The 24,890-nt window shown below is 43.2% G+C and overlaps 1 protein-coding gene across 4 annotated transcripts in view; it reads left to right on the top strand.

The window, feature by feature from the left end:
* Window positions 1-24,890, top strand: part of JARID2 (jumonji and AT-rich interaction domain containing 2) — a 280,860-nt gene that overhangs the window by 220,820 nt on the left and 35,150 nt on the right. For all 4 annotated transcript variants that reach the window (XM_050788023.1, XM_050788025.1, XM_050788026.1 and 1 more), the window contains 2 exons: window positions 4,503-4,679; window positions 23,747-23,982. In XM_050788023.1, the coding sequence (XP_050643980.1) occupies window positions 4,503-4,679; window positions 23,747-23,982 (413 nt within the window). The remainder of the gene's footprint in view (window positions 1-4,502; window positions 4,680-23,746; window positions 23,983-24,890) is intronic.

The raw sequence follows: 24,890 nt of genomic DNA on the forward strand, positions 1-24,890 counted from the left end.
TCTTTTGTACCTACTTCAGTTTGTCTATGAGATTAATGAGATGGACAGGTTTGAGGGTGCCTGGCCAAATTCTGGATGTCTGTTCCTTCCAGGGGAGATGTCGATTGTTCGTGAGTGCTCCTGCTGGTGGATGGGGGATGGATTGGCAGTTGCCCTTGGTGGATGATGCCTAGGAGGACAGTCAGGTCATGTGCAGGCTGGCGGGGCTGGCGGGGGTGGCGGCTGGGGGGGACGACAGTGTTGTCCTTGTGGGTTACCCACCAGTGAGAAGAAGGGGTACAAACTTAACCTCTGAACTAAGGGCACTTTGGTGGTGGTTAACCGACCTCCTCTCCTGGAGTTCATTTTTATTCTGCTTCAGTCCCTTTCCTATACTTTCCCTTTGCCAAGTCTTCTTTCTTCCAACATATTACCTCCTGATTCCCCGTTTGATTTACGAATCCTTCATTACCCATTTTTCTTTGTTGATACTTTACCTTTAGATCCAGACCAACGTGCCAATCATCTGAATAGAAGCAGAATCATCTTCTGGGTTGAAAACAATCCGTTTTTCCTTGTCCCCATATGTAGGAGAAATGGTGTTCTTTCCCACCTCTGACTTCAGGACTAGTTCCGTCAGAGGGACTTAATATTGTTAGAAGGTTTTACTTTGAGAACAAGTTCCTCAGAATTGCCCTTATTCCTCACTGGTCTTCTATTTCTAATCTTACATTTCTTCTATTTTAGCCCCTCACTTTCTTTCCCAGTACTCAGCAGGTCACATCACCTATTTGTTTTTGTGGAGGAGCCATTAAAACAAATCCATTCATAATATTGGTTGTTTTCTGCTTTTGTTAAAAAATTATCATCTATGGGCTGGGCATGGTGGCTCACTCCTGTAATCCCAGTGCTATGGGAGATCAGATGAGAAGATCATTTGAGGTCAGGAGTTTGAGACAAGCCTTGGCAATATAGCGAGACCCCATTCCTACAAAAAATGAAAAAATTATCTGGGTTTGGTGGTATGCACCTGTAGTCCCAGCTACAGGAGGCTGAGGTGGGAGGATCACTTGCAGCCAGGAGGTCAAGGCTGTAGTGAGTCATGATCACACCACTGCATTCCAGCCTAGGTGACAGAGTGATTCCTTGTCTCAAAAACAATATCTTATCCTTTGTGGATACCAACAAAGTCTGGATGCTGAACTGAGCGTCTAGATGTTTTCTCCGTTTTAGTTCTTTGCAACATAAACTCAATCCTCACCCTTTCTCTCAGCATCTTGAGTGTGAGGAATGTGATAGTTGCTTCATGCTGCTTCTCTAATGTTTGAGTTTTTAAAAAATCCTCAACAGATCCTGTTAAGTGGAAGTTAATTCCTTATATCTAATGTGCTTTACATGGGTTTTTACCTGATTCTCTTTGAATCTTAGAATATTTTTATTGGGTCTTATTGCTGTATTTTCTTCTTTTTTGAGACAGAGTCTTGTTCTCTTGCCCAACCTGGAGTACAGTGGTGTGGTCTCAGCTCACTGCAACCTTTGCCTCCAGGTTCAAGTGATTCTCCTGTCTCAGCCTCCTGAGTAGCTGGGATTACAAATGTGCATCCCCATTTGTATTGTTAGTTTTTGTATTTTTAGTAGAGACGGAGTTTCTCCATATTGGCCACGCTGGTCTCGAACTTCTGACCTCAGGTGATCCACCGCCTCGGCTTCCCAAAGTGCTGGGATTACAGGCATGAGCCACCGCGCCCGGCCTTATTGCTGTATTTTTATATTGCTCCCACATGGCCTCATTTGTGGAGTATTATTGCCTTTGCAACTGAGGGGAGAGAGGAAGGCTGGAGGGGTGATGGCTCTCCTCTTGAAATACATGCCTGTAACTTTTCAGTCCCTCCTGCTCCTCCTGTTACTGTTTCCCTCTAACAAATGGTTGAATTGGCTGCAGAAGTTACTATAAGAAAGATCTACACAAGAACCTGCTGTTTTTATACCGTTCCATCGTTTGGATTTCAGCTGCTAGTCATTGCCTCCAAGATACAATATAGGAAGGCTGTGCTTTAAAAGAAATTAAGCATGGCTATTTTTATCTGGAAGGAACTATTTAACCTTTTAAAAGAGGGAAATTTAATGGCAGAGTCTAAAACCTACAAGTTCTTTCCTAATAGTATGACTGACAGCATATGTTAGATCAATAGTAAAATGATTTGAACATTTTTTGAGGGCTGTACTTACTCTTGCTTTTTCATAAATACGTGTAAAGGTAGATTTAGGGAGGACGGATCAACAATGTTGTTATATTTGACTATGTAGATAACCTGTCTATACACACGAATGGTGATACTGTACTGAAAATCATGCTAATTAGCCTCCTGTTTTCCTAGTCAGTCTTGTACTAACTGTAAAACCATTTGGATTAAGCGTATATTTTGGTCCAGTGGAAATGGGGGTAGATATTTTTTTCTCTAATTCCTGACTCTTTATTTTACTCCCTCTTCTATTTGATTTTCCCCAAAGTCTGTGTCAGGTTTAAGAACCTTCTTTCTGTCCAGAATCTACTTCTAAATGGAGACAATTAAGGGGAGGGGAATAAAACATCAAAATGGCTTTTGTGAGACCAAGTTGAAATCTTCTGTCTACAGAGGGTCTTTCTGCTGACTACATCCCTTTGAAGTTGCATATCCAGTCAGTGATGTGGTTCACATAATTTGGGGAGATTTTGAACATTGGTAGGTCATGAAGATGCCTGTAGGAAAAGGAAGGGGTTGAAGGTCCCACGTACTCTTTGCATTTTGGGGAGATGGATGCTTGGTTTGCCATTTCAGCTCCTGATACTGCTCATTTTCCATTTCCTTGTCACTGAGCATATAGTTCCAAAGCTAGACAGAAATGGTTTTAACTGTGTGTTTAAACCTTGCGATCTTTGAGATCTCTATTTAGATAGGAGAGTGAATTGGTGATTTGTCTCTTCATTGATGTTACCAGAGTGTTTTTAGCTCATTCATAGGCAGGCAGGCAAGAGAAGACATGAATTTCCTATTTAGTTCCTTTACTATTATCTGAAGGGGATTTTGTTTGTGTTTTAGAAGCCTCTGGTTCCAAATAATGTACGAATGACTTGATTGTATCTCTGAATTGCCTTTGTTTGATAAAGAAGAACTATATTGTGCTTTTTTTTTTTTTTTTTTTTTTTTTTTTAAGAATATTGAGCCTAAGCGTGGGCATGGGGGCTCACGCCTGCAATCCCAGCACTTTGGGAGGCCAAGGCAGGAGGATCGCTTGAGTCCAGAAGTTTCAGACCAACCTGGGCAACATAGCAAGACTCCATCTCTACAACAATTATAAAAAATTAACTAGGTGTGGTGGTGCGCCTGTAGCTCCAGCCTACAGGATTGCTTGACCCCAGTAAAGGGTGCGGTGAGCTGTGATTGCACCACTGCACTCAGCTTGGGCAACAGAGCCAGACCCTGTCTAGAAAAGTAATGATATTGAGCTTGTTTTTTTTGTTACTTTAAAATCGGGAATGAGAACCTTTGAGGATGCAAGGTTAAGATGTAAAAGTGTAAGGGTGAGGAGGTCGGTTTTCATGTTGGGAGGTTTATTTTTTCATTTTTTATTTCAAATTCAGCACTTTTACTTAGTGCAGCGTAGGAATTTATTTGGGTAATTTTGCATCCAGTTAACCTAATCAGGACATCAAAGTAGCTTCAAAAACCATTGGAGTTTGGGGAACTTGTATCTACCATTCATTCCTAATGAATACAACACAGTGATTTTATATAATGAAATGTTATATTCCATTTTTACTTCTAGCTTCTCTAATCGTCTTTTCTTTGATTTTTTTTTTTTTTTTGAGACGGAGTCTGGCTCTGTCACCCAACCTGGAGTGCAGTGACTGGATCTCAGCTCACTGCAAGCTCCGCCTCCCGGGTTTACGCCATTCTCCTGCCTCAGCCTCCAGAGTAGCTGGGACTGCAGGCACCCACCACCGCGCCCGGCTAGTTTTTTGTATTTTTTAGTAGAGACGGGGTTTCACCGTGTTAGCCAGGATGGTCTCGATCTCCTGACCTCGTGATCCGCCTGTCTGGGCCTCCCAAAGTGCTGGGATTACAGGTTTGAGCCACCGTGCCCGGCCAATTTTTTTTTTTTTTTTTTTTAAGTCTATTAATTTAGAGTAATCTCCTTCCTCAGCCGTGGGTAGGTGTTTTTATTTTATTATTTTTTTGTTCCATCCTTGGAGGTGTTTTTTTTTTTTTTCTCAAGAGATATTTAGATGCGATTTTAAAAATCCTGATTTGTTCTGTTTTGCATCTTCTTCCTGCTGGGGGATTTTGCTTGAAATACGTTCAAAAGGCACAGATGATCTTGGGAGTATTTGAAAAATAAATTTAAAATGGCAGTAGAGATCAGTTGCTTTGTTTTTTCTCCTCAGTTTTGAGGCTTTAGGTTTAGTGTTCATTGTGGTATTCCTTCCGGAAAGGGTGAGGGTCAAGGCCTGTGTTTATGAGCTATTTTTCTTATTCCACCAGGTTCTCCTGCGCTGCCCAACAGCATGGTGTATTTCGGAAGCTCTCAGGATGAGGAGGAAGTCGAGGAGGAAGATGATGAGACAGAAGACGTCAAAACAGCCACCAACAATGCTTCATCTTCATGCCAGTCGACCCCCAGGAAAGGAAAAACCCACAAACATGTTCACAACGGGCATGGTAGGTCCACCGTTGAACTTGGATAACAAAAAATCTAAAGCGCCTGGTGAGAGCTGGAAGAGAGCCTCTGCTGAGAAGAGATGAGATGAAGGCAAAGCTCGTTCTGGGTGCTTCTCCAGGGCCAGATACTTCATGGGCAAAGGGATTATTAGTATAGTTTAGTGTGGTCCAGGGTGTTCTAGGTGAGCGCAGATACTCTGATGTTGTGGAGATGATGGTAAATTCTATAAGAACTGCAGATGAACAGGCGTCGGAACAGGAAAAGACCATATCTACATGGGGATGGTCAAGATTTGGTGAAACAATACCTGTGCCCCCCTTTAATTACTAACGTGATTTTGGCAGGTAGCTACGGTGTAGGAAGAAGACTATCATTCCTCCTATGGAATTGCACATCCATTCTGAAGTGGACTAATTTTCCCCTTGCGTGTATAGTGTGGAGGAGGAGGAGGAGAAAAGGCAGGAGCAAAAGCTTGGGTATCACAGCGAGGAAACTCGTCTTATATGAATAAGTTGGCTATAGAAAGCTCCTAGTGGTTTTTCTTTCTTTCTTTCTTCTTCTTTTTTTTTTTTTTGAGATGGAGTCTCACTCTGTCGCCCAGGCTGGAGCACAGTGGCACGATCTCAGCTCACTGCAAGCTCCACCTCCCAGGTTCATGCCATTCTCCTGCCTCAGCCTCCCGAGTAGCTGGGACTACAGGCACCCGCCACCACATCCAGCTCATTTTTTGTATTTTTAGTAGAGATGGGTTTCACCGTGTTAGCTAGGATGGTCTCAATATCCTGATCTCGTGATCCACCCACCTCAGCCTCCCAAAGTGCTGGGATTACAGGCGTGAGCCACTGTGCCCAGCCGCCTAGTGGTTTTCAATAGAGAAGTGACCTAAATGGAGTTGTGCCCCGAAAACATAAAGCTGGCATCGGTGATGAGGACTTCTTAAAGGGAGATAACTTGAAGAAGGGGAAATGCACAGTGAGGTTGTAATTGTAGGCAATTCCCTGACCAAAGTAACAAGGGTTACTAAACATTGGTTGTCCAGTAGACATTGGAGGATGTAGAATAGGTATAAAAATGAGTGATTTCAGAGGCAGCACAGTGGTAGCCCTGAACTAATTGGAATTGCACTGAGTTGGGGAATAAGTGTAAGAAAAGAGGAAAGAAGCTGGGCATGGTGGCCAGCACTTTGGGAGGCCGAGGCAGGTGGGTCACGAGGTCAAGAGATCAAGACCATCCTGGCCAACATGGTGAAACCCCATCTCTACTAAAAATACAAAAAATTAGCTGGGCATGGTGGCATGCACCTCTGTAGTTCCAGCTACTTGAGAGGCTGAGGCAGGAGAACTGCTTGAATCCGGGAGGCGGAGGTTGCAGTGAACCGAGATTGTGCCACTGCACTCCAGCCTGGGCGACAGAGTGAGAGACTCTGTCTTAAAAAAAAAAAAAAAAAAAAAAAAGGAAAGAAAGAAAGAGGAGGGAAGCAAAGAGAGTGGGAGTCAGGAGGTATGGCTGTTTTCTGTTGCCCTTCTGTCAGCTACTCCACTAGACTTATTTTACTTAGGACCCACTGAGACCCTGTAAGATAGAGAAGCCTTGCCTACAAATGGCAGAAAATCAGTGCTGTCTGTAAGTGATGGAGGCAAAGGAATGCTGCTCATTTTTCTCCTTGGTGCCTGTGCACTGAACCGTCATTTGCCTTCTGGATTCACTGGGAAGTAGAGGCTCAGGACAAGCACAGCTTAGACATGATTGAAATCTCTGTCTAGCTTTCATTATTGTTGGGCCTTTCCGCTCTGTCCACTTAACAATTGTTCATCTGGCTTGCCTCTTGCTTTTGATTGTGTTTAGGTGACACGTATGCATAGTAGAGGGTGCGACGTCTTTTTAAGGTTTAATTGGGGAGATGGGGTAAATACAAAATGTAACCACATTTTAACCTTGTGGGAAAAGGTTGTTACTTGCAGCTGTAGTCATCAGGGCATCGGAATGGTTGGAAGAGACCTGCATATGTAAATTGTAATACAGGTATTAGTGTACAGATGTAATTTCTAAGGAGGAAGAATACCGCAAACAGAGTGATGCAGAATAATGCCTGTACTTGGGACTGTTGCCTGTTGTTCCGCTAGTGTGGACGTCTACTCTTTGGTGACCTGGAAAGACCCAGGTGAATTTATCTGACGTCTTGATCAGTTGTTAATCCTGTGTATACTAGTACAGTTGCACTGGGGTCCCTAACTCCTTTGTTTTCCAGAGTGTTTGGGCTTGATGTAGAGACATGGGATTCACATGCTGATTTTTCTCATGGATTCAGTTTTTAATGTTAATAATCATCATCTGCATGGATCTTAGTTATGTGCAGGGGCAGTGACTATCTGGCAGCATGTTACATGGAGTGTATGAAAGAAGGGGATAGAATGAGGGTGACAGGATAGGCTGAGCTCTCACCTAAAGGAGGGCATAATGATTCTACGTTGACCACTGTCATTGCCACTAGGAGTCAAGGAAAGTGTAACTATCTGTAGATACATATCTGTATGCATTTACACAGATAAACTTCTGAGTTTCAAAAATCTTAGGAGATTCTACTTTTCCATTTTTTATTAAAAAATTTTTTTTAATACTTGTTAATTCAGATATTTCCAGAAACATTGTTGGGATGTTGTTGTCCCCGAATGAATTTTGATGTAGGATAGTGTGTATCCTGGCTGCAGGCTGGGAGGACTAGGTGGAATGAGTGATCTTGGGTAAGCACTGACACACCCACCTCCTACTGCCTTTTCTGAGTTGTGTCCTTGCCCTGCCTCCTGATTCTCTTCCTCCCTGTCTCTTCTGTCGTCCTTTCTTTTACAATAGAGTCACAGCATCAGATAGAGGAGCTGCAGGAAGCATACCCATACCAGCTGGGTTTAGGCAGGGGACTAACTCTACTGAAACTTATAAACCTTTCTGTGCTTCCTTTTCTGAGACTTGTAGATAACCAAACTGAAAGGCCCTTCTCACATCCCTGAGCAGCTGGCTTATAGCTTTAGTTAGATTGACATCATCTGTGATTAGCCCTGTCCCCAACCTCCAAGCTTCTACCATTTTGATTATGTTGTATTTGAGTTGTGAATGGGTTTTCTTTGGTTTCAACCCAGCAGAGTCCCAGAACTTCCATCTTGGGAGAATCCATGAGGCTGTGCAATCTGTTTGCCTTCATCTAAACTTCAGGGGAAGTTTGATGGGGGAATTCTTATAGGCCCAAGAGACCTGTATTTAGATCTGTCCAGACTGCAGTCCTTCCTGCTGTCCCATTCTGTTGTCCGAAGTCCCCAGCCATTTCCCTGTTCAGTCTTGTTAGGCCTGCTGGTTCCTGGAGCAGGCACTCACTTCCTGGCATGTCCTCTGCCATTTAGTTCACTGCTCTTCAGCAGCATCGTAGGGAAGTTTTAATCTTAGTCTGAGGTTTTTTTTTATTGCTACCCCTGGGCATTTTTTAGATCTTAACCTGGTCAGAAAAATTCCATTTCCTATGGGGTGTTCAAAAGACCAAGCAAGTCAAAGAGACACAAGCATGAAACCAACCCTGCTAGAATTTTTCCTACAGAATTTGTGAGTTTTTAGCAAGTCTGAATACCTGTAAGTGTTAGGAAAGATTTCATGTTTACATGTTCTCGAAATTGCTGTATTTGTAGAGGATTTGGAGAGAGCTCAAACTCATTTTATTGTGATGAGTGCTGAAACATAATCATAGAATCTTTGCCATATTAACAATGGTGAATGATGTTAACCATTTATGGAGTTACCTTTTCTGTCCTAAATCAAATAAGATTAACTTCTGTGTAAATGAGAAAAATGTAAGCCCCTGTGCTTACCTAAGCATTCTGGAAGATAGCACAGATGAACACGGCAATAGGATCTACCCACAAGGAGCTAATGGGATATGATGTCTCCTGGCACATCTGTCAGAAATGTCGGAAGACAATCAGGTCTATCCGTGTGTTTCTCCTGATGAAATAGGTTTCGGTGTCTCATTCTTGTCATTCCCTGTCACTTGGTGATGCTACCTGGGTGACTTGTATCCCTTGTCTTCTGGTGTGTGTGTGCCGCTCCCCCCCAGCCCTTGTGTCCTGCCACCCAACTCACACCCATATACCAAGGTCCTTAAGGTGGGGTGGTGTGGGGCAGGGGCTGTTGGCTGTAAGCAGCTTAGATACTCCAGTGATCGTTGGGGCTCCATTAAGAAAGACATTTTGTAGTTTCTGTGTATGTTTATGGGTTTTGTGTATTTGTTGTCCCTTTGTAGGCATCTGAGTACCAAGTCTTTTGTGAAGTCATATGAAAAGAAAAAATCCCCACAAGCCACTACCTGGGATATAGGTCTCTGCGGAGTCCTTCCTGCTGTTGCCACATGGCTTGAATGGCCTTGGAAGGCAAAGAGTAACAATCCACAGGATGTCAGTGATTCCTTCTGACGCCAGTGGAGGGAATGGAATAAAGCCAGCTTAGTAATATACAGGCCCCTTGGAATGCTCCTCCGATTTCAGATGACCCAGGGGAACATGCTGGTTTCATGAAACCAAAGTCAGCTTTGAAGAAAGCTAATGTCAGCCTCAGGTTCAGGCAGTATTGTAGAGAAACACTGAGCTCTCCGTAGCTGGCTAGCTGTGCTACCTTCCCCAGTCTGTTTTACATCCGCTGTTATATTAAGATGGATGACAAGGAAACAAGCTGACGTCAGTTTATTAAAGGAAACACTTGTGACGTTGGGAGTAATCCCTCAGGCAAGAGGTACTAATTGAACGTAAGAGTATTTCTGAAGTTATTGTTTTCAACAGCAGAGAAGGAAATTATTGATCATCTCATCCAAAATTGATGAAAACCAAAGTGTAGCATTCTTTCAAAATTAAACATTCTCAGCTGTGGAATATTCTCATGCCCAACATTGCTACTTCCGCAGCCATTTCTAGATAATGCTGTGTTGCTCAATATGCATATTTGTTGTTATTTTTGTCTGTTCATTTCCTAGGAATGTCTTTGCCACCATTGAACAGTCATCAGGAACTTAGTTGCATGCCTGTTTTTAGCTACTTGTTTTGTTAGCTGTGTGTTCTTGGGCAAGGCATTTACTTAGCTTCTTTGATTCTTAATTTCTACTTCTGTGAAATCAGCATGATAGAGTAGATTAGCATTCATGTGTCCATTCATTGATTCATTTATATCCCAGCATAAGGAAACAATGAAGCTGTATCATGGGCAACAGTAGAGCCATTCAGATCTCTAATGGTGGATGCCAGCCATTGTCATATGTTCAAGGAAAATGACATTTCCAAGATCACTATTCAGCTGGGTGAAGGTTCCCATCTAAAATTTCGTCCCTGTAATCCATTCTTCTTTCCCTGAGATAATAGTGACTTGTCCAGATTAAAATATTTATATTCCATCCTGTCTTCAACCCCATTCACATTGCTGTCTATACTTTGTCTTCATTCTCTTATAACCCTTAGGAAAACTGGTGTACTGTTGCATCCTCTAATCAGAGGTTGAGTTGTTGAAAGTCAGTACCAATCCCAGTCGACACCAGTGGTTTACACAAGAATCCTCCAAGTGGTCCAGACTGCTGGGATCACCTAGAGCTTTGTTTTCATGTGTTAATAAATACAGACCAAATTTTGGCAACAGTTCCCATGGCAGCTAAAAGTTCTTTTCTGCAGAAGTTCACTGAGGTCCATGTCTCTGTAAGTTTAGAGCAGAATTCCTAGAAATTTCTTATAATGAGATTTCATTATGGGTATCCGTCAGTCATCAAAGGGAGTATCTATTTAAATGTGACATAAGATAAAATAGGCCGGGCGCGGTGGCTCAAGCCTGTAATCCCAGCACTTTGGGAGGCCGAGACGGGCGGATCACGAGGTCAGGAGATCGAGACCATCCTGGTGAACACGGTGAAACCCCGTCTCTACTAAAAAATACAAAAAACTAGCCGGGCGAGGCGGCGGGCGCCTGTAGTCCCAGCTACTCGGGAGGCTGAGGCAGGAGAATGGCATAAACCTGGGGGGCGGAGCTTGCAGTGAGCTGAGATCCGGCCACTGCACTCCAGCCCGGGCGACAGAGCCAGACTCCATCTCAAAAAAAAAAAAAGATAAAATGAAACAGATCTTCCTACAGAGGGTTCCTCACAATAAAAAGGCAAACAGGCACCAGTGTCTTGCAAATATAATCAAGCTTGGAGCTCTGCAGGTGCTGTCAGAAAAGAGGTTAGCAATTTTCTGAACCTGAAAAAGGCATCTTCTGAACAGACAGAGGAAAGAGACTCAGACAGAGGAAAGAGTCCTGGAGAGCACCACATCTCAGGCCACATCAGGTGCTGTGGAACTGCCAGGGAGGCCCAGATCCTGGCTCAGCCCTGGAACTAGCATTTTCTCTTGCATAATTGCCTACCACCTGTTCTTCAACATAAACCCACTAGCCCCACATTGTGCCACCAGACAAGGCACCTGAGCCAGACTGTGCTGTACCTGTGACCTCAGGAAGCTGTGATGCTCTGCCCTTACCCCTGTTCCCTGATATTTGAGTGCTCTTGGTGAATAGAAGCACAACATAAGGTGTGCTTTAGATGAAAATAAGTTCTCTGGCTGCATGGAAAGAACAGTTTGGATATAGTTAAGAAGGTGAGCTCAGTCTTCCTTCCTCACACCTCAGTTATACGCCCTCATTTTTAGAAAACATTAAAATGTAGAGGCAGATGATCTTCATGTCCTTTTGGTTCCTGACTTGGGTGAAGAAGGCGCAGGTGTGAAAATAGGTTTTCTAGCAGGAAGAACCTGGGTGAGGGCATCACAATTGTGTATTCAAGCAGCTGCTCAGAATTGTTGAATCTTTCACAAGAGAAAGGGGAGAGCAAGCTGGTTTTTTTGTGATTCTCCATTACAGGGTATTTCTCTTACCAGATTTGTGCTTTTCCCTATTCTATATGCTCGAGCTGTTGAGGCGTGTCAGGAAATCTAGCAACATCTGTATCCTCCCCAGAGGGATCACCCCTGCTGAAATGTGGAGAAATAAACACACAGAAAACAAAGTGTGGAAAACTGGTGCTTTACTACCAAGGCGAATTTGGCCAAAATTTTAATTAGGCCACACTTCAAGGAGAACAGCTTTATTTCAACTGCTAGCTAAAGAACCTAGAACCCAGACTGCCAGGGGTGTCCTGTTTCATCTTGTTTCTCCACAATCAGAGGAGGAGAGTGGCTCCGGGCATGGAGCCAGGACATCTGGCCTCATGGCAGAGGTGGCAGGAGAGGACACACACACCATCCACAGTGTCCTGCCATCAGCTTCCACATGGGCCTGAGGCCGTACTCCTCTTCCTTGGAGCAGGAGTCCTGATGCCAGTAGTTTCCTGCAAGAGCCTGCTGTCCCCAGGCAGATGTTTTGTTTTGCAAACATTACACAGGACTCTAATGTGCTCATTTATAATCCACTGAACATCCTAATGGAAATGGATTTGTTTATTAAAATACATAATCTGAAATGATTTGGACAGCATCACATGAGCTTTTAACCTTGGGTTAGCACTCAAGGGTTACAATAACAATGCTTCCAGCAACTTCTATTTCAATAGCACATCAGAGTTTCAAAATACTCGTACATATACAGAATCTCAAATGATTCTAAAAATAGAGCCCTTAGGTAATGACTGTTTGGAAACCAAACAACACAATCAAAACACTGCTTTGTGGCTATTTATATTACAAGTTGATATTTGAAATGCCTAGGTTTTTCTTAAGCTCTCATAATTGGTTATTTTTTCCAGGGGGTAAGTGAGGTAGACTAGAAGAATTAATAAATGCCTTTGGAATGAATTTGCCTTGGCTTTTCTCAGTCCTTTGTGGAGGAGACTTTGGTGAAGGCTTGTTGCTAAATCAGCTGCATATATATTTTTTAAATGCTTTTTATTACTTAAAAAATGGAAGGAAGAAGAGTGGCTATTGTTTCTTTTGTGCACATCTTTTTCTGAAGAGGGATATTTCTCAGAAGACTTTTTAAACAACATGTCATTGGCCTCCCAGCTGGAATGATTTAATTGCTTTTAGATTCACACCGGGGGCATGTTGTGTAAGGGCCAAAAAGCAATCATTTGGATGAGTTTATCACATTTCTGCTCTGTGGTTGCCTTTGAGGGGCATCGAGCCCTCTCTTTGTCTGGGGTGGTTTGGGGGGCGTCGTACATCAGGGTCAGGAGCTCGCCATAGCCCTGCTATGTTCAGTGGGGACAGAAACTCCCTAACAGACAAATGCTTTTTTTTTTTCCTTCCCCCCCAATCGCAGTTCTCATGTGACATCCTTTTTACCTCTTTTTAACCTCTGGTAGCTCCATTTTTCCTGTTGAGGCAAGTGACTATTCCAAAAGGTTGGAATATGGGATGTGAGTTTTTTTTGTTTTGTTTTGTTTTTAGAGCAGTCATGCATGTGGAAACCAATTATGCAATGTATGTTTCTAACCACCCCCTTTACACATTTAGGGCAGTGTTCCTTAGAGGCTATTTGGTAGAATGGTTCAGAGCATCATGATTCCAGCACTGACACACTTGTGCCTGCAACCTTAGAATGTTTCTGTTTTAGTTTTCTTATCTCTAAAGAAGAGATGATAGGTTTTGGTAAGAACTAAGTGAATTGATATATGTTACAACAGTTAATGTTGGAAACTGCCGTGTTGCATATTATTAACGTAATGTGATTGAAAAGATCCGGTGCCGGGAACAACCTTATAATTGCTAAGAAAACCCGAGAAAGTTTATGTATCTCATATGCCTGGGACACGATAAGGACTGTCAAAGAGTCAGCTATTACCCTTGAGTGCTGTGACTTTATCAACCTCACCAGAACTGTGTTGTGAGCTGTTTCTGTGTGGTAGAAGGTCTTGTGTCAGGATTATCATTCCTGTGTCAGGATTATCATTCTTTCTCTGTTTCTTCTTGCTTTGCTAAAGTATTTGTTCCACTGGCCACGTAGGGCCTTAGGGGGATATAGGTACACCCTTCGGGACAGCTGGTCCGTGCCCCATGAATTCAGTGTTGGGGGATGCATAGCCCTGCCTTTGTAATTCTTTCTGTGACAGGCAGCTAGAAGATGGTGTACCTGGTGGTGGAAGAGAAGCTCCTGGCTCTGATACCTCTTTCTAGCCTTGTGTCTGGCTGGTTATTTAGCCTCTTTAAGCTTTAGTTTTCCTCCTTTGTAAAATTATATTATTAATACCTGACTCAAAATGCTGCTTGGTGTTGTCGGGGAGGATATGTGAGGGTGGGGACACTACTCTTAGGCATGGATGCAGATAGAGAGGGCTGACTGTGTTTTTTTCGTGCTAATGTTTTTACTTTGAAAACGACCAAGTTGCCTATGACTTGTATAATCAATTGTGTCAATGGGATGCATTCTGATCTAACTGCATGTGCATATTCAAGGGTGTTTCTCTCTCAGTGTGTAGTAAACAGTCACAGATTCCTTCCTCAAATCCAAAGGTGAGCCAGAATTCTTATCACTGACTTCAGATGTGGTTGGCCTGTTATAAATCCTTATTTTTGGAATTTAAGTGTTTTGTTTTTGTTTTGAGATGGAGTCTGGCTCTTGTCACCCAGGCTGAAGTGCAGTGGTGTGATCTCAGCTTATTGCAATCTCCGCCTCCCGGGTTCGAGCGATTCTCCTGCCTCAGCCTCCTGAGTAGCTGGGATTACAAGTGCCCACCACCACACCCGGCTAATTTTTGTACTTTTAGTAGAGACGGCATTTTTACCACGTTGGCCAGGTGGCTCTCCCGAGCTCAGGTGATCCGCCTGCCTCCGCCTCCCAAAGTGTTGAGATTACAGGCATGAGCCACTGTGCCTGGCCGGATTTAGGGTTTTATGAAACCCAAAACTGCAGAAACATTTTATTCGTTTGTTCTTTAGGAGTTAACGCTGTCCTTTTCTGAGTGTAACCTGCAGTTCTGTGCTCTTTCCTTGATTCTTGCCAGTGATAAAGCATGAGACCCTTGCAGACCAACTTCCCATTGCCCCATAAGGCCATTTGTCCAGATGTTCCTCCCTTGCCATTAACACTAAGATTTTAGAGCGGCTGATGCCCACACAGACCGTGGGGCTAGTAATCATCAGGTCTGCCGTCCTTTCCTCAGTGCCTTTTGGGGCCAAGAGGGCCAAGAAGCCATTTTTCAATGACAAAAACCATTCATCCTGATTTATGGTCTTTCTGTTGTCCTGACCTTTATATTCTCATAAAGATCTTACGGCCTTTTAATCTTTAGTGTCGTATGTTAGCAGGAATGTATGTAAGAAATTTGCATAAAGGGCAGTTATATCCAAGTCTGTTGTTTCATCACTGCACATAATGCATTCACACTTGTAGATCATGAGGAGAGTGGCAACCAAGTGGTAGGTAATTGGTGAGAAAAATATTACAGAATTTAAGTTCTTCTGTAGAAAAGGAAGAAGATGTGATTGGCTTTAAACATTCTATTTCCAGGTTTCTGTTATAATTGTGATCAAAGTGAAAGAGATTTCATTGTGTGAACGTTCCAGAAGGGTTTTACAAAGCCTGTAAACCAGTAGAATTTGCTTATGATACTGGAGTTTCGGAGTACAGAGCCAGCTGAAGGTTCCGTCTCTTGCATCCCAGGTTGACGTTTGCTCCCTGTGCGAGTGAGCTGCTGGCTGGAGGCAAGGTGATAATGGGGCTTTTGCTCACCTAAGCTGTGTTCTTGCAGCTTTCCCTAGTTTTCCGCGGATGCTGTAGCTAAGTTAGTGCGCTGTTTTGGCCCAGGGCAAACCGGGTTACAGCACTCACACATGCTACATTAAAATCCATTTGAACTGTTGGCACAGGTTGGCAGACATTCCATTGTTTTCAGACAATAGTGACTCAAAGTTGAACTGGCTCCAGGGAGCAAGTGTGGCTTTTGTACAGTAACAGGGATTTAATGCCAGCCAATTGATGGAGTCTGTGTCTTGCCCAAGTAAGGGATGCCTTGTAATGACATGAAGCGTACATTTAAATATCTGGCTTGAGATCAGAAACTTGCGGTGGATCTCTCTTCCCTTGCTTAACACATTTCTTCTTTATTTACAGTGACTCTCTTTCTCTCTCTCTTTTTTTTTTTCCCCTTTCATTTGTTTTGGGGTGTGGACAGGAAGAAGGTATTTTAATTTGGGGGTTAATTCGGTCCCATCTTCAGGGTCTTCTGTTCATTCTTTTCCCTTGTTGCCTTGCTAGCAGATGTTTCAGCTGACTTTCTGTAATGGTCCTTGTCTAGATTTTTCTCTTTCAAGGAGGTTAGGCCTTCCGAACTGTATTATTTTAGCTCATACATTGCATAATCCCAGGATATCTTATAACTTTTGCTGGATGCCAAGTAAGGACTCCTGTTTCATACACATCTAATAATCTAATAATACACATCAGGATTCCCTCTTGTGTTTGGATGAGGTGCCTTTATTAGCATGGGTAATTGGCAAGATAGGGGCATCTGGTTCTGGGTGGCGCTTGCAGACAGGTAAAAGTAGAAGGCCAGCTTTGTCAGCTTTCTCTAAAAAATTTTTTTTTTCACGTGTGGATCTTTGCCATTGCAGCAAGAGCTTTCGAAAAGATCATCCTTCTTATATTTGCATAACTCCTTTCTCTGAAGAACGCAAAGCACTTATATACTTTATTCAAAATACTTCAGCAAGTCCTGGAGGGCGAATAAGAGGAAGCAGCCAGCTGGTCTGTAGTTCAGGGAATTGAGGCCCAAATGGGGTTGGTGAGCAGAACTAGAAATCAAAATCAAGAGTGTGCATGGAGTGAGGGTATTAAAAACCTTACGATCAGTTTTTCAGACCTTCCGTGAGGGTCTCTTCAGGAAACTTGTGTCAGCTTCTAAATATGCGAACAAAGCTTTTGGGGAACGTTGTTTAGGACAAGCTCCCTGGAGGTATAGATGTGAATTCCCCTAGGAAAGTGTAGCTCTCCACCTTTCAAATTGTTACAGGATTGCTGTTAAATATGTTTCTAAAGTAACTTCTTTTGCCCATATCTTTTTCATCCCTCACTGGGAGCAAATCTTACCTTCTCAGGGATGAGGTGACCCTAAATCAAAATAACAGCCTTTGGATTTAAAGATTTTGCCTGCCGTGGTGTGAAAACACTTTTCTATAGGCCGTTTAACTTTCAGAGTATGTGTATACAAATCAATATATTTGTCTGTGTTCATTAATGTAAAGCTATTTGTATCTGAGCACAATACAATTTCCTAATATGGTTCACAGTGATGAATGCTTTTTTTCTCTCCTTAAAGAAACTAGTCCAATTATTTCTTTTAATTGGGGACGGTGTGTGGAGGACTTCTATACATCGAACTTTCTGTCTTTTTCTCTCTTATGTTCACAGGGTTTAATCTTTCCCTGTGAGAGTGAATATTTTTTTCCTTTCCTCTTCTCTCCCTTTCTCGAATCTTACAAATTAAGACAAAAGATAATTACTTGGAGGAGTAAAACTGGCAGGTTCCCACGACACTTAAAATTAATGAGCTGTTGAGTACAAAATATACCCTGTCTTTGGCTCTGTCGGTGTTGCCCAGTCCTCCCCCTGCCCCCTTTACTTCCCGTTTAACACATGATTTGACTTTCTGGCTTTGTTTGCCATTTGGGCATATCGCCGCTCTAAAACAGCATGATGGTTACAAAAAGTGGGTTTACTTGAAAACGTTCTCTTTGTTTGCAAATCAAAGTTAATTTGATTCAGTTTTTAATTTCTGTATGTTTGAAAACTCTTCTGTTTCCAGATATCTTATAAAAATATTGTTTAGTAGAGTACCTTGCTGAAGTCCTCAGGGCAGCCAGTTTGGTTCATTATGTAACTTTCACCTGCTTCCCTCACCCATCCGGTTCCCCTTTCCTAAAATCCTAGTATTTTAGGATTGTTCTGCTGTCCATAGTATTTTCCTGAGCAGTAGGTTTTGTGACCTCAAAATAACAACCAAAGAGTTGTGCATCTGGTTTCAGGTACGGATACTGCAAAGAAGGATCTGTTTTTTTCAGATCAGAAAGATACTGCTGGCTAACCACTGTTACACTCTGGGACTGTCTGTGAAAGTCCCAGCTTAGCAACTGGCCTTGCCCTGCCAAGTGATGTATCACTGTAATGAAAAATAATCATCGTCTAAAACCAAACACTTATTAAGAGTTACATTATTTGACCTTTTTGTTAATCTCGTTAATGTCTTACTAAGTAGGATACAGCCATATTATGATTGCTTCTGTATTCATCTTTTGAGTGTTGCAGTACATAGTTTGGTTGATGTATATGAAGAAAACCAGCTTGGGATAGACATGTATGTACATGGGAAACGGCCTTCATAGATGATTTCAGTACTTGATAGGATAGCAGGCTCTACAAGTGGTAGTTTCCTACAGGTCATTTCCTCTGGGAATCTGTACCTTTATCAGTGAACTTTTCATACTGTTAGATGAATATCCATTGGTTTGTCTTTTTCTTTGAATGAACCTTTAACCCATGCGCTATTTTCTAGCATAGCCTGTGTTGTTCATTTGAAAATAATGGTTCACTGAGTTCTTGTTAGCATCTTTGGTAATGAACAAGGGTACATCGTCAAAGAATCTCTGTCAAACTCATGATGGCAGATACTGGTTTTCTGAAGTTCTAATTTTTGCCTGAAAGCATGAATTCTGTCATTGGCAGCAATGACTATTAGTTACTTGCCTTGAATAGACAGGCTTGCTTTGTTCGTTTTTGGAAAAACGTAGTAACTAAGTGAAAACTACAAATAACGAAGTCCGAAGAACTATATTGCGTTGGTCCTTCTTGAAGTAAAAATAACATCCTATGAAAAAAAGGGGCTAGCCCCAAAACTTACACAGTCACACAAGTGCTTTTCCCTAGAGATGATCATTGTATTTCTGTATATAGGAGAAGTGCTTTATGTATAATAGCATTTTGTCACACAAGGTATATGTGCTCAGGGGCCATGATTCAGTCATACTCACTGTTTATATGACTTTATCAAGGTCATTCTTAAGTGAAACTGGCTCTCTTTTTTAACTGCTACTAATCCATGGTAGCAGGGATGAAATGCATATTAGATTAGTGTACAGTAGTTTGGTGCCATTGCCTTTGTTTATGCTAAGGTACCGGTGATTTCACCTGTATTTAAAAAATATATTTTGTTGAGATATAATTCACACATCATAGAGTATACCCATTAAATGTACTGTAGCATGTATCAGTACTTCATTTCCTTTTTATGGCTAATACTTCATTGTCTAGATATACCACTTTATGCTTATCTAAATAAGTATCATGTGGATCTTCGGGGATTTCCCCCAATTTTTAACAATTAGTAATAATTCTGCTATGAATATTTGTGTACAAGTTTTTATGTGGACATATTTTTTATTTCCCTTGTGTACATTCCTGGAAATGGGATTGGTGGGTCATATGGGAACTCCTATGTTTCTCCTTTTGAGGAACTATCTGAAAAGGAGAAACCATTTTGCATTTCTGCCAGCAGTGTGTGAGGGTTACAGTGTCTCTACATCCTTGCAATCAGTCGTCATTATCCATCTTCACGGTATGATAATTATCCTAGCCGATACAAAGTGGTGTATCTCATTGTAGTTTTGAGTTGCGTTTCCGTTACAGTTAGCCTGCCATTTTCCGTGCCTTCAGTGAAGATGTGTCCCCACTGTAAAGGCAAATAATGTCTTTGTATTATTATGAAATGGCTTCGACCCTAGCAGATCTCCTGCAAGGGTTTCTAGGTCCACTTAAAGGGTCTGGAAATCTCCGTTGAAACCCACTGATCTGGTCACGTGTCACCGGTGGAAAACCGGGAGGTGTGTGCAGTGTTCTCCTTTGAGATCCACTGATCTGGCCACGTGTCACCGGTGGAAAACCGGGGGGTGTGTTCAGTGTTCTCCTTTGAGATCCACTGATCTGGCCACGTGTCACCGGTGGAAAACCGGGGGGTGTGTTCAGTGTTCTCCTTTGAGATCCACTGATCTGGCCACGTGTCACCGGTGGAAAACCGGGAGGTGTGTTCAGTGTTGTTCTCCTTTGAGATCCACTGGTCTGGCCACGTGTCACTGGTGGAAAACCGGGAGGTGTGTGCAGTGTTCTCCTTTGAGATCCACTGATCTGGCCACGCATCACCGGTGGAAAACCGGGAGGTGTGTTCAGTGTTGTATTTCTTTTTGCTCAGGCAGGTGATTTGCTGCTCCTCTTTTTCCCATGAAAGTGACACTGGCAAGCGTTAGGAGGCACCTGGCTGCGCTGGACTTTGTCCCCAGACTCTGATTCATGGTCTGGCATGAGTCGGAGATGTAACAGGCATGGTCAGTGTGGACTAGTTAATGACCCAGAGGAGTAGGAGGTTGTATTGGGTCTTACTGAGACCAGCGTTTGTCTGCATTGAAGGCCTTCTTTATACTCTGCAGGGAGGGATATGAAGCAATTGAGATTTGCCCACAATCTGATTGTGCAGTAACCTGAGATGATGCTTTTAAACATGCAGTAATAATGTCTCCCAAATACTGTGTGCCTACTGAACCCCAGACATTGTGGTACATGTTCTACCTACAGGAACATCTGCTATCCCCAGTCTGTAGATGGGAAAACTAAGGATTAGATAACTTGCCCAGCTGCAAACAACAGAGCTGGGAATGAGCTGCAGATACTGTTTTGAAGGGTGGCAAACCTATACAATAATATTTTGTTAACTGAATAAAGAGAAGTAATTATAGAACTGGTGCTTCTTCATAGCAGGCCTCACCTTGAGACATGTCTTAATGGCAGGAGAAAGCACAGAGAAGTATGGAGGAGTATTGGAGATTTTAAAAAAAAAAAAACCAGTTACTTCCTGTGCTATATTTTAATAAGCTGTGTTCACTGCTTTAGAAAATTGGTGAACAGTCAAGAATTGCCTAGATTCATGTTCCCTTGGCTTGATTTTTAATCACATTGAAGTATGACTTCTTACGGATGTTGCTTTTAATTTGTCTTGAAAGCTAGCACAGATACTGCCAGCTTGGGCATGATTGATGGTTTCTGACAATGGGTAGTTACTTAGACTTAGAATAAATGCCAACCATTTGAAACTCTCCATTTTCTCTGTAACTGAGAGTATCCAGTAGAATCTTGTACAACATCGGATTGTATCCCGTATTTTGACGTGGCCTGGTCTTTCCTTCAGTATTTTAAAATCTATTCATCACTGGTGCTGGAACAAACTTTGAGATAAAGGTTCGCAACTGACAATCCATACAGGGAAAATGTGAAATCTCCATCTTATACCATGACAATTGGACTAAAGAATTAAATCCAAGCAGTTTAATTATAAAACAATTAGAAGGAAACTTAGAAGATTATTTCACCATTTGAAAGCATGGGTGGTGGAATGAAGAAATGTTGATGAAAGGGTGCGTGCAAAGTTGGTTCGAGGGGAGGAAGAAAATCTGTAGATCTGGACAGCCTTGTGACTGGTCACTAATAATGTAGTGTATACTCCACAGTTGCTTATCTTAAATATTCTTAGCACAAAAGTGTATAAGGAGATTGGATATGGTAATTAGCTTGATATAATCACTTTATACCTCTATTAGAAGGTCATATACTGTAAACATACCATTTTAATTGTTATACTTTAATAAAACTGGGAGAAAATGTACAGAAGGATACGTTAAGCATTAAAGTAAGAAACTGAAATTTGTTAGCAGATTTGGCACCACAGCAAATGGAAAAGTAAATGGCAACAGAACGATATTTGCAGTTTATAGGGCATTAATGTAATTTAAAGGACTCCTAAAATTCAATGTGAGATTGAATGGTGGGGAAAAGGGAGTCTTCAAAAAGGAAAGATGGGTAAGATGTTTTTCAGCTGTGTAGAGGAGGAAAGATTTGATTTCTCCTTCTGCAAGCCAATAGGAAGAGATTTACAGTTCAAAGGAGGAACAGTTTTCCCTTTCATCTGCTGCTGTTGGGGTGGGGGATTCTGCCTCCAGTTCTGCAAGTCCTGGTTGGGGTGGGGATGGCCTGGAGTTGCTCCAGTGAGTGCCGGATGGATGAGTGGACACAGTAACCTTTTGAAAACTCCCTCCGGCAGGATGATGGCTAAAAGATCACTATAGCTTCCCCTTGCTGATCTGCCTAAAGCAACCCAGGAGCAGGGTTTGCTTCCTCCTTCCCTGAAGAAACAGGCCCTGTCTGGACTGTTTGTGGGGAGTCTAGGCCTGTGGGTTCCAGAGAAATGGATGTGAAAGGCTCGTTTATTCCATGGGGAGGGGCGGTAAAGCAGAAGGATAAACCATAACATTGGTATTTCTGATTTTCTGTAGAAACCCCGAGCATCCCTGTTCTCTTTTTGAAGTCTCTGCCTCATGTGTAGGAAGCACCATGCACACTGGAAATTCTCACTTGTAGCCACCTGGGGTTTGGGGAGGGATGGGGTGGGCTTGGGAGGCAGCCTGACTTCATGTGCCAGGGATAGGTGGCATGGCCTGTGCCAGGCACTTACCCCCTCCATCTGTAAGTGTCCTGTCCAGTAGGGTTGTTCTGAGGATTCAGAGGCTCAGTGTACTTCAGGGCTTTAGCATAGTTCACCTGGCTTATAGGAAGCACTTAAGAAATATTAGCTATTAGCTTTTATTGCTGTTGTTGAATTTAGGAATAGAAAATGGATCTGGCTCAAAGCTCCATCACCCCTTTCTTCATCTCTGTTGTCACTGATATGTCAGATAAAGCAGCTCTGCCCCCAACCCACGCATGGCAGTAGCTCTCTGGCCTCAAAAAATGCATCTCTTTTAAATCTGAGAATAGACTTTCTTTTTTCTTTTCTTTTCTTTTTTTTCTCTTCTCTTCTCTTCTCTTTCTTTTCTTTTCCTTCCTTCCTCCCTCCCTTCCCTCCCTCCCTTCCCTCTCTCCCTCCCTCCCTTCCCTCTCTCCCTCCCTCCCTCCCTCCCTCCCTCCCTCCCTTCCCTCTCTCCCTTCCTTTTGTCACTCTCTGTCACCCAGGCTGGAGTGCAGTGCCGTGATCTAAGCTCACTGCAAGCTCCGTCTCCCGGGTTCACACCATTCTCCTGCCTCAGGTGCCCACCGCCATGCCCGGCTATATATATATATTTGTGTATATATATATATTTTTTTGTATTTTTGTAGAGATGGGGTTTCACCATGTTAGCCAGGATGGTCTCAGTCTCCTGACCTCATGATCCACCCGCTCTGGCCTCCCAAAGTGCTGGGGTTACAGGCGTGAGCCACGGTACCCAGCTGACAATATACTTCCTTATTCTGGATCCCCTGTCTTTATATTCCAGGTGGTCACGTTCTTGGAATGAGACTGTGTTAAAAGTTTAAGTTCTTTTTCGTCAGGCATGATGTTGATACTTTGAGGGGTGCTGGAGTTTTCTGGTAGGGAGTTTTTAAAGAATGGATTTTTCCATTGTTTTAGCTAAAGCACAAAATTCTTAATGGTTAGGGTTTTAAATTTAATTTTGTCTCTTGATGTTTAGGCTTCTTCCCATCATCTGCGTTCAGGTGCTGGCTGTTTTGTTTGTTTGTTTGTTTGTTTGTTTGTTTTTGAGAACATCTGACATTTGATGGTTGATTCTTTTTGACTTCAGGGAGTAGAGGTGTATTAGTCCATTCTTTATAGCAGTACCTTTATAGGTATTGCTATAAAGATAGTACCTGAGACTGGGTAATTTATAAAGGAAAGAGGTTAAAGGAACTCACAGGCTGGGGAGGTCTCAGGAAACTTACAGTCATTGGGGACGGCGAAGGGGAAACAAAGCACATCTTACGTGCCAGCAGGAATGAATAGAGCGTGAGGTGGGAAACACTTTTAACATGAGAATGCACTTGCTATCGCGAGAACAGCATGGGGAAAACTGCCTCCATGATCCAGTCACCTCCTTCCAGCTCCCTCCCTCACACATGGGGATTACAGCTGGACATGAGATTTGGGTGGGGACACAGAGCCAAACCATATCAGTAGTTTGCGTGGTAGTGGTCAAGGTAGTTACTTTTTTCTTGTTTTCTCCTTCCTTTCTAGTTTTCAATGGTTCCAGCAGGTCAACACGGGAGAAGGAACCTGTTCAAAAACACAAAAGCAAAGAGGCCACTCCCGCGAAGGAGAAGCACAGCGATCACCGGGCTGACAGCCGCCGGGAGCAGGCTTCAGCGAACCACCCCGCAGCGGCCCCCTCCACGGGTTCCTCGGCCAAGGGGCCCGCTGCCAACCATCACCACCCCCCTCTGCATCGGTCGGCTCAGGACTTACGGAAACAGGTAAAGTCCGGCAGGGGTGCCCACATGTGTGCCAGACCCCAGTTTCCCACTTCACTTCACCAAGCTCAAAATTCATCTTCAGAGGGCTCAAGAAGCAGGAAGTGATGCTCAGAAGCAAGACAGGGAGAGACAGAGCACACGTTTGCACGGGCTGCAGGCGCCTGCACCTTTTGTTCTGTGAAGATCCATCAGTTGGATTTGCATTCATCCCGGGGTGCCAGTGCATTCACCAACTGCATTCACCCAGAAAGGGCACTCACTTCCTTACTTAAGCCTTCTCCCTCCCACCCACCCACCCTGGGCTCCACATGAGCGGTAGAGTGGCAGGGAACATGTTTTTCTCAGGTTAGGTTTTGAAATAGGCCTGCAAATGGCATAGTTCTGTTAGTGGATGATCCTGGTCTACTTTTCCATTTTTTTTGATGTGACAAGTTACCATTTCACCACCTGGCCTTTGAAGCAGAATATGTGCATGCTGTGTGCACTGCCGAGCAGTCTGTGGAATTGGGTGTGTCTGGGTGGCACCTCTTCCACTGAAGGCATTTGAGTCCCAGGCCGTAGCATCCACAGAGTGCAGGTAGATGCCACCCTGACCACCTCCTTGCCCCTGCCTGTCCCGCCCTGCCCCCCTTGGCCCCCTGGCCCCCAAGAGGGCCACAGATAAATGCCAGTCCTGGTCAGGCAGTTTTGAAGAATCCCTCAGGGCTTGGCCATTATTGCTGTCCAGATGTTCCCATTCCTGGATATTGATTTCTCACAACCCTAGGGATGAGTAGTGGGGATAAAGGCAGGTTCCTGCATGCACACAGCTGAGGGCTTGTCCCCGGGACAGGTGGCATTTCACTGATTCCTCGTGCTCCTGTTCCCCACTCCATTTTAACATCCGCTGAGTCATGGGATCATGGATG

Source organism: Macaca thibetana, chromosome 4 (assembly GCF_024542745.1).
Source record: "Macaca thibetana thibetana isolate TM-01 chromosome 4, ASM2454274v1, whole genome shotgun sequence".
Classification (NCBI taxonomy): domain Eukaryota; kingdom Metazoa; phylum Chordata; class Mammalia; order Primates; family Cercopithecidae; genus Macaca; species Macaca thibetana.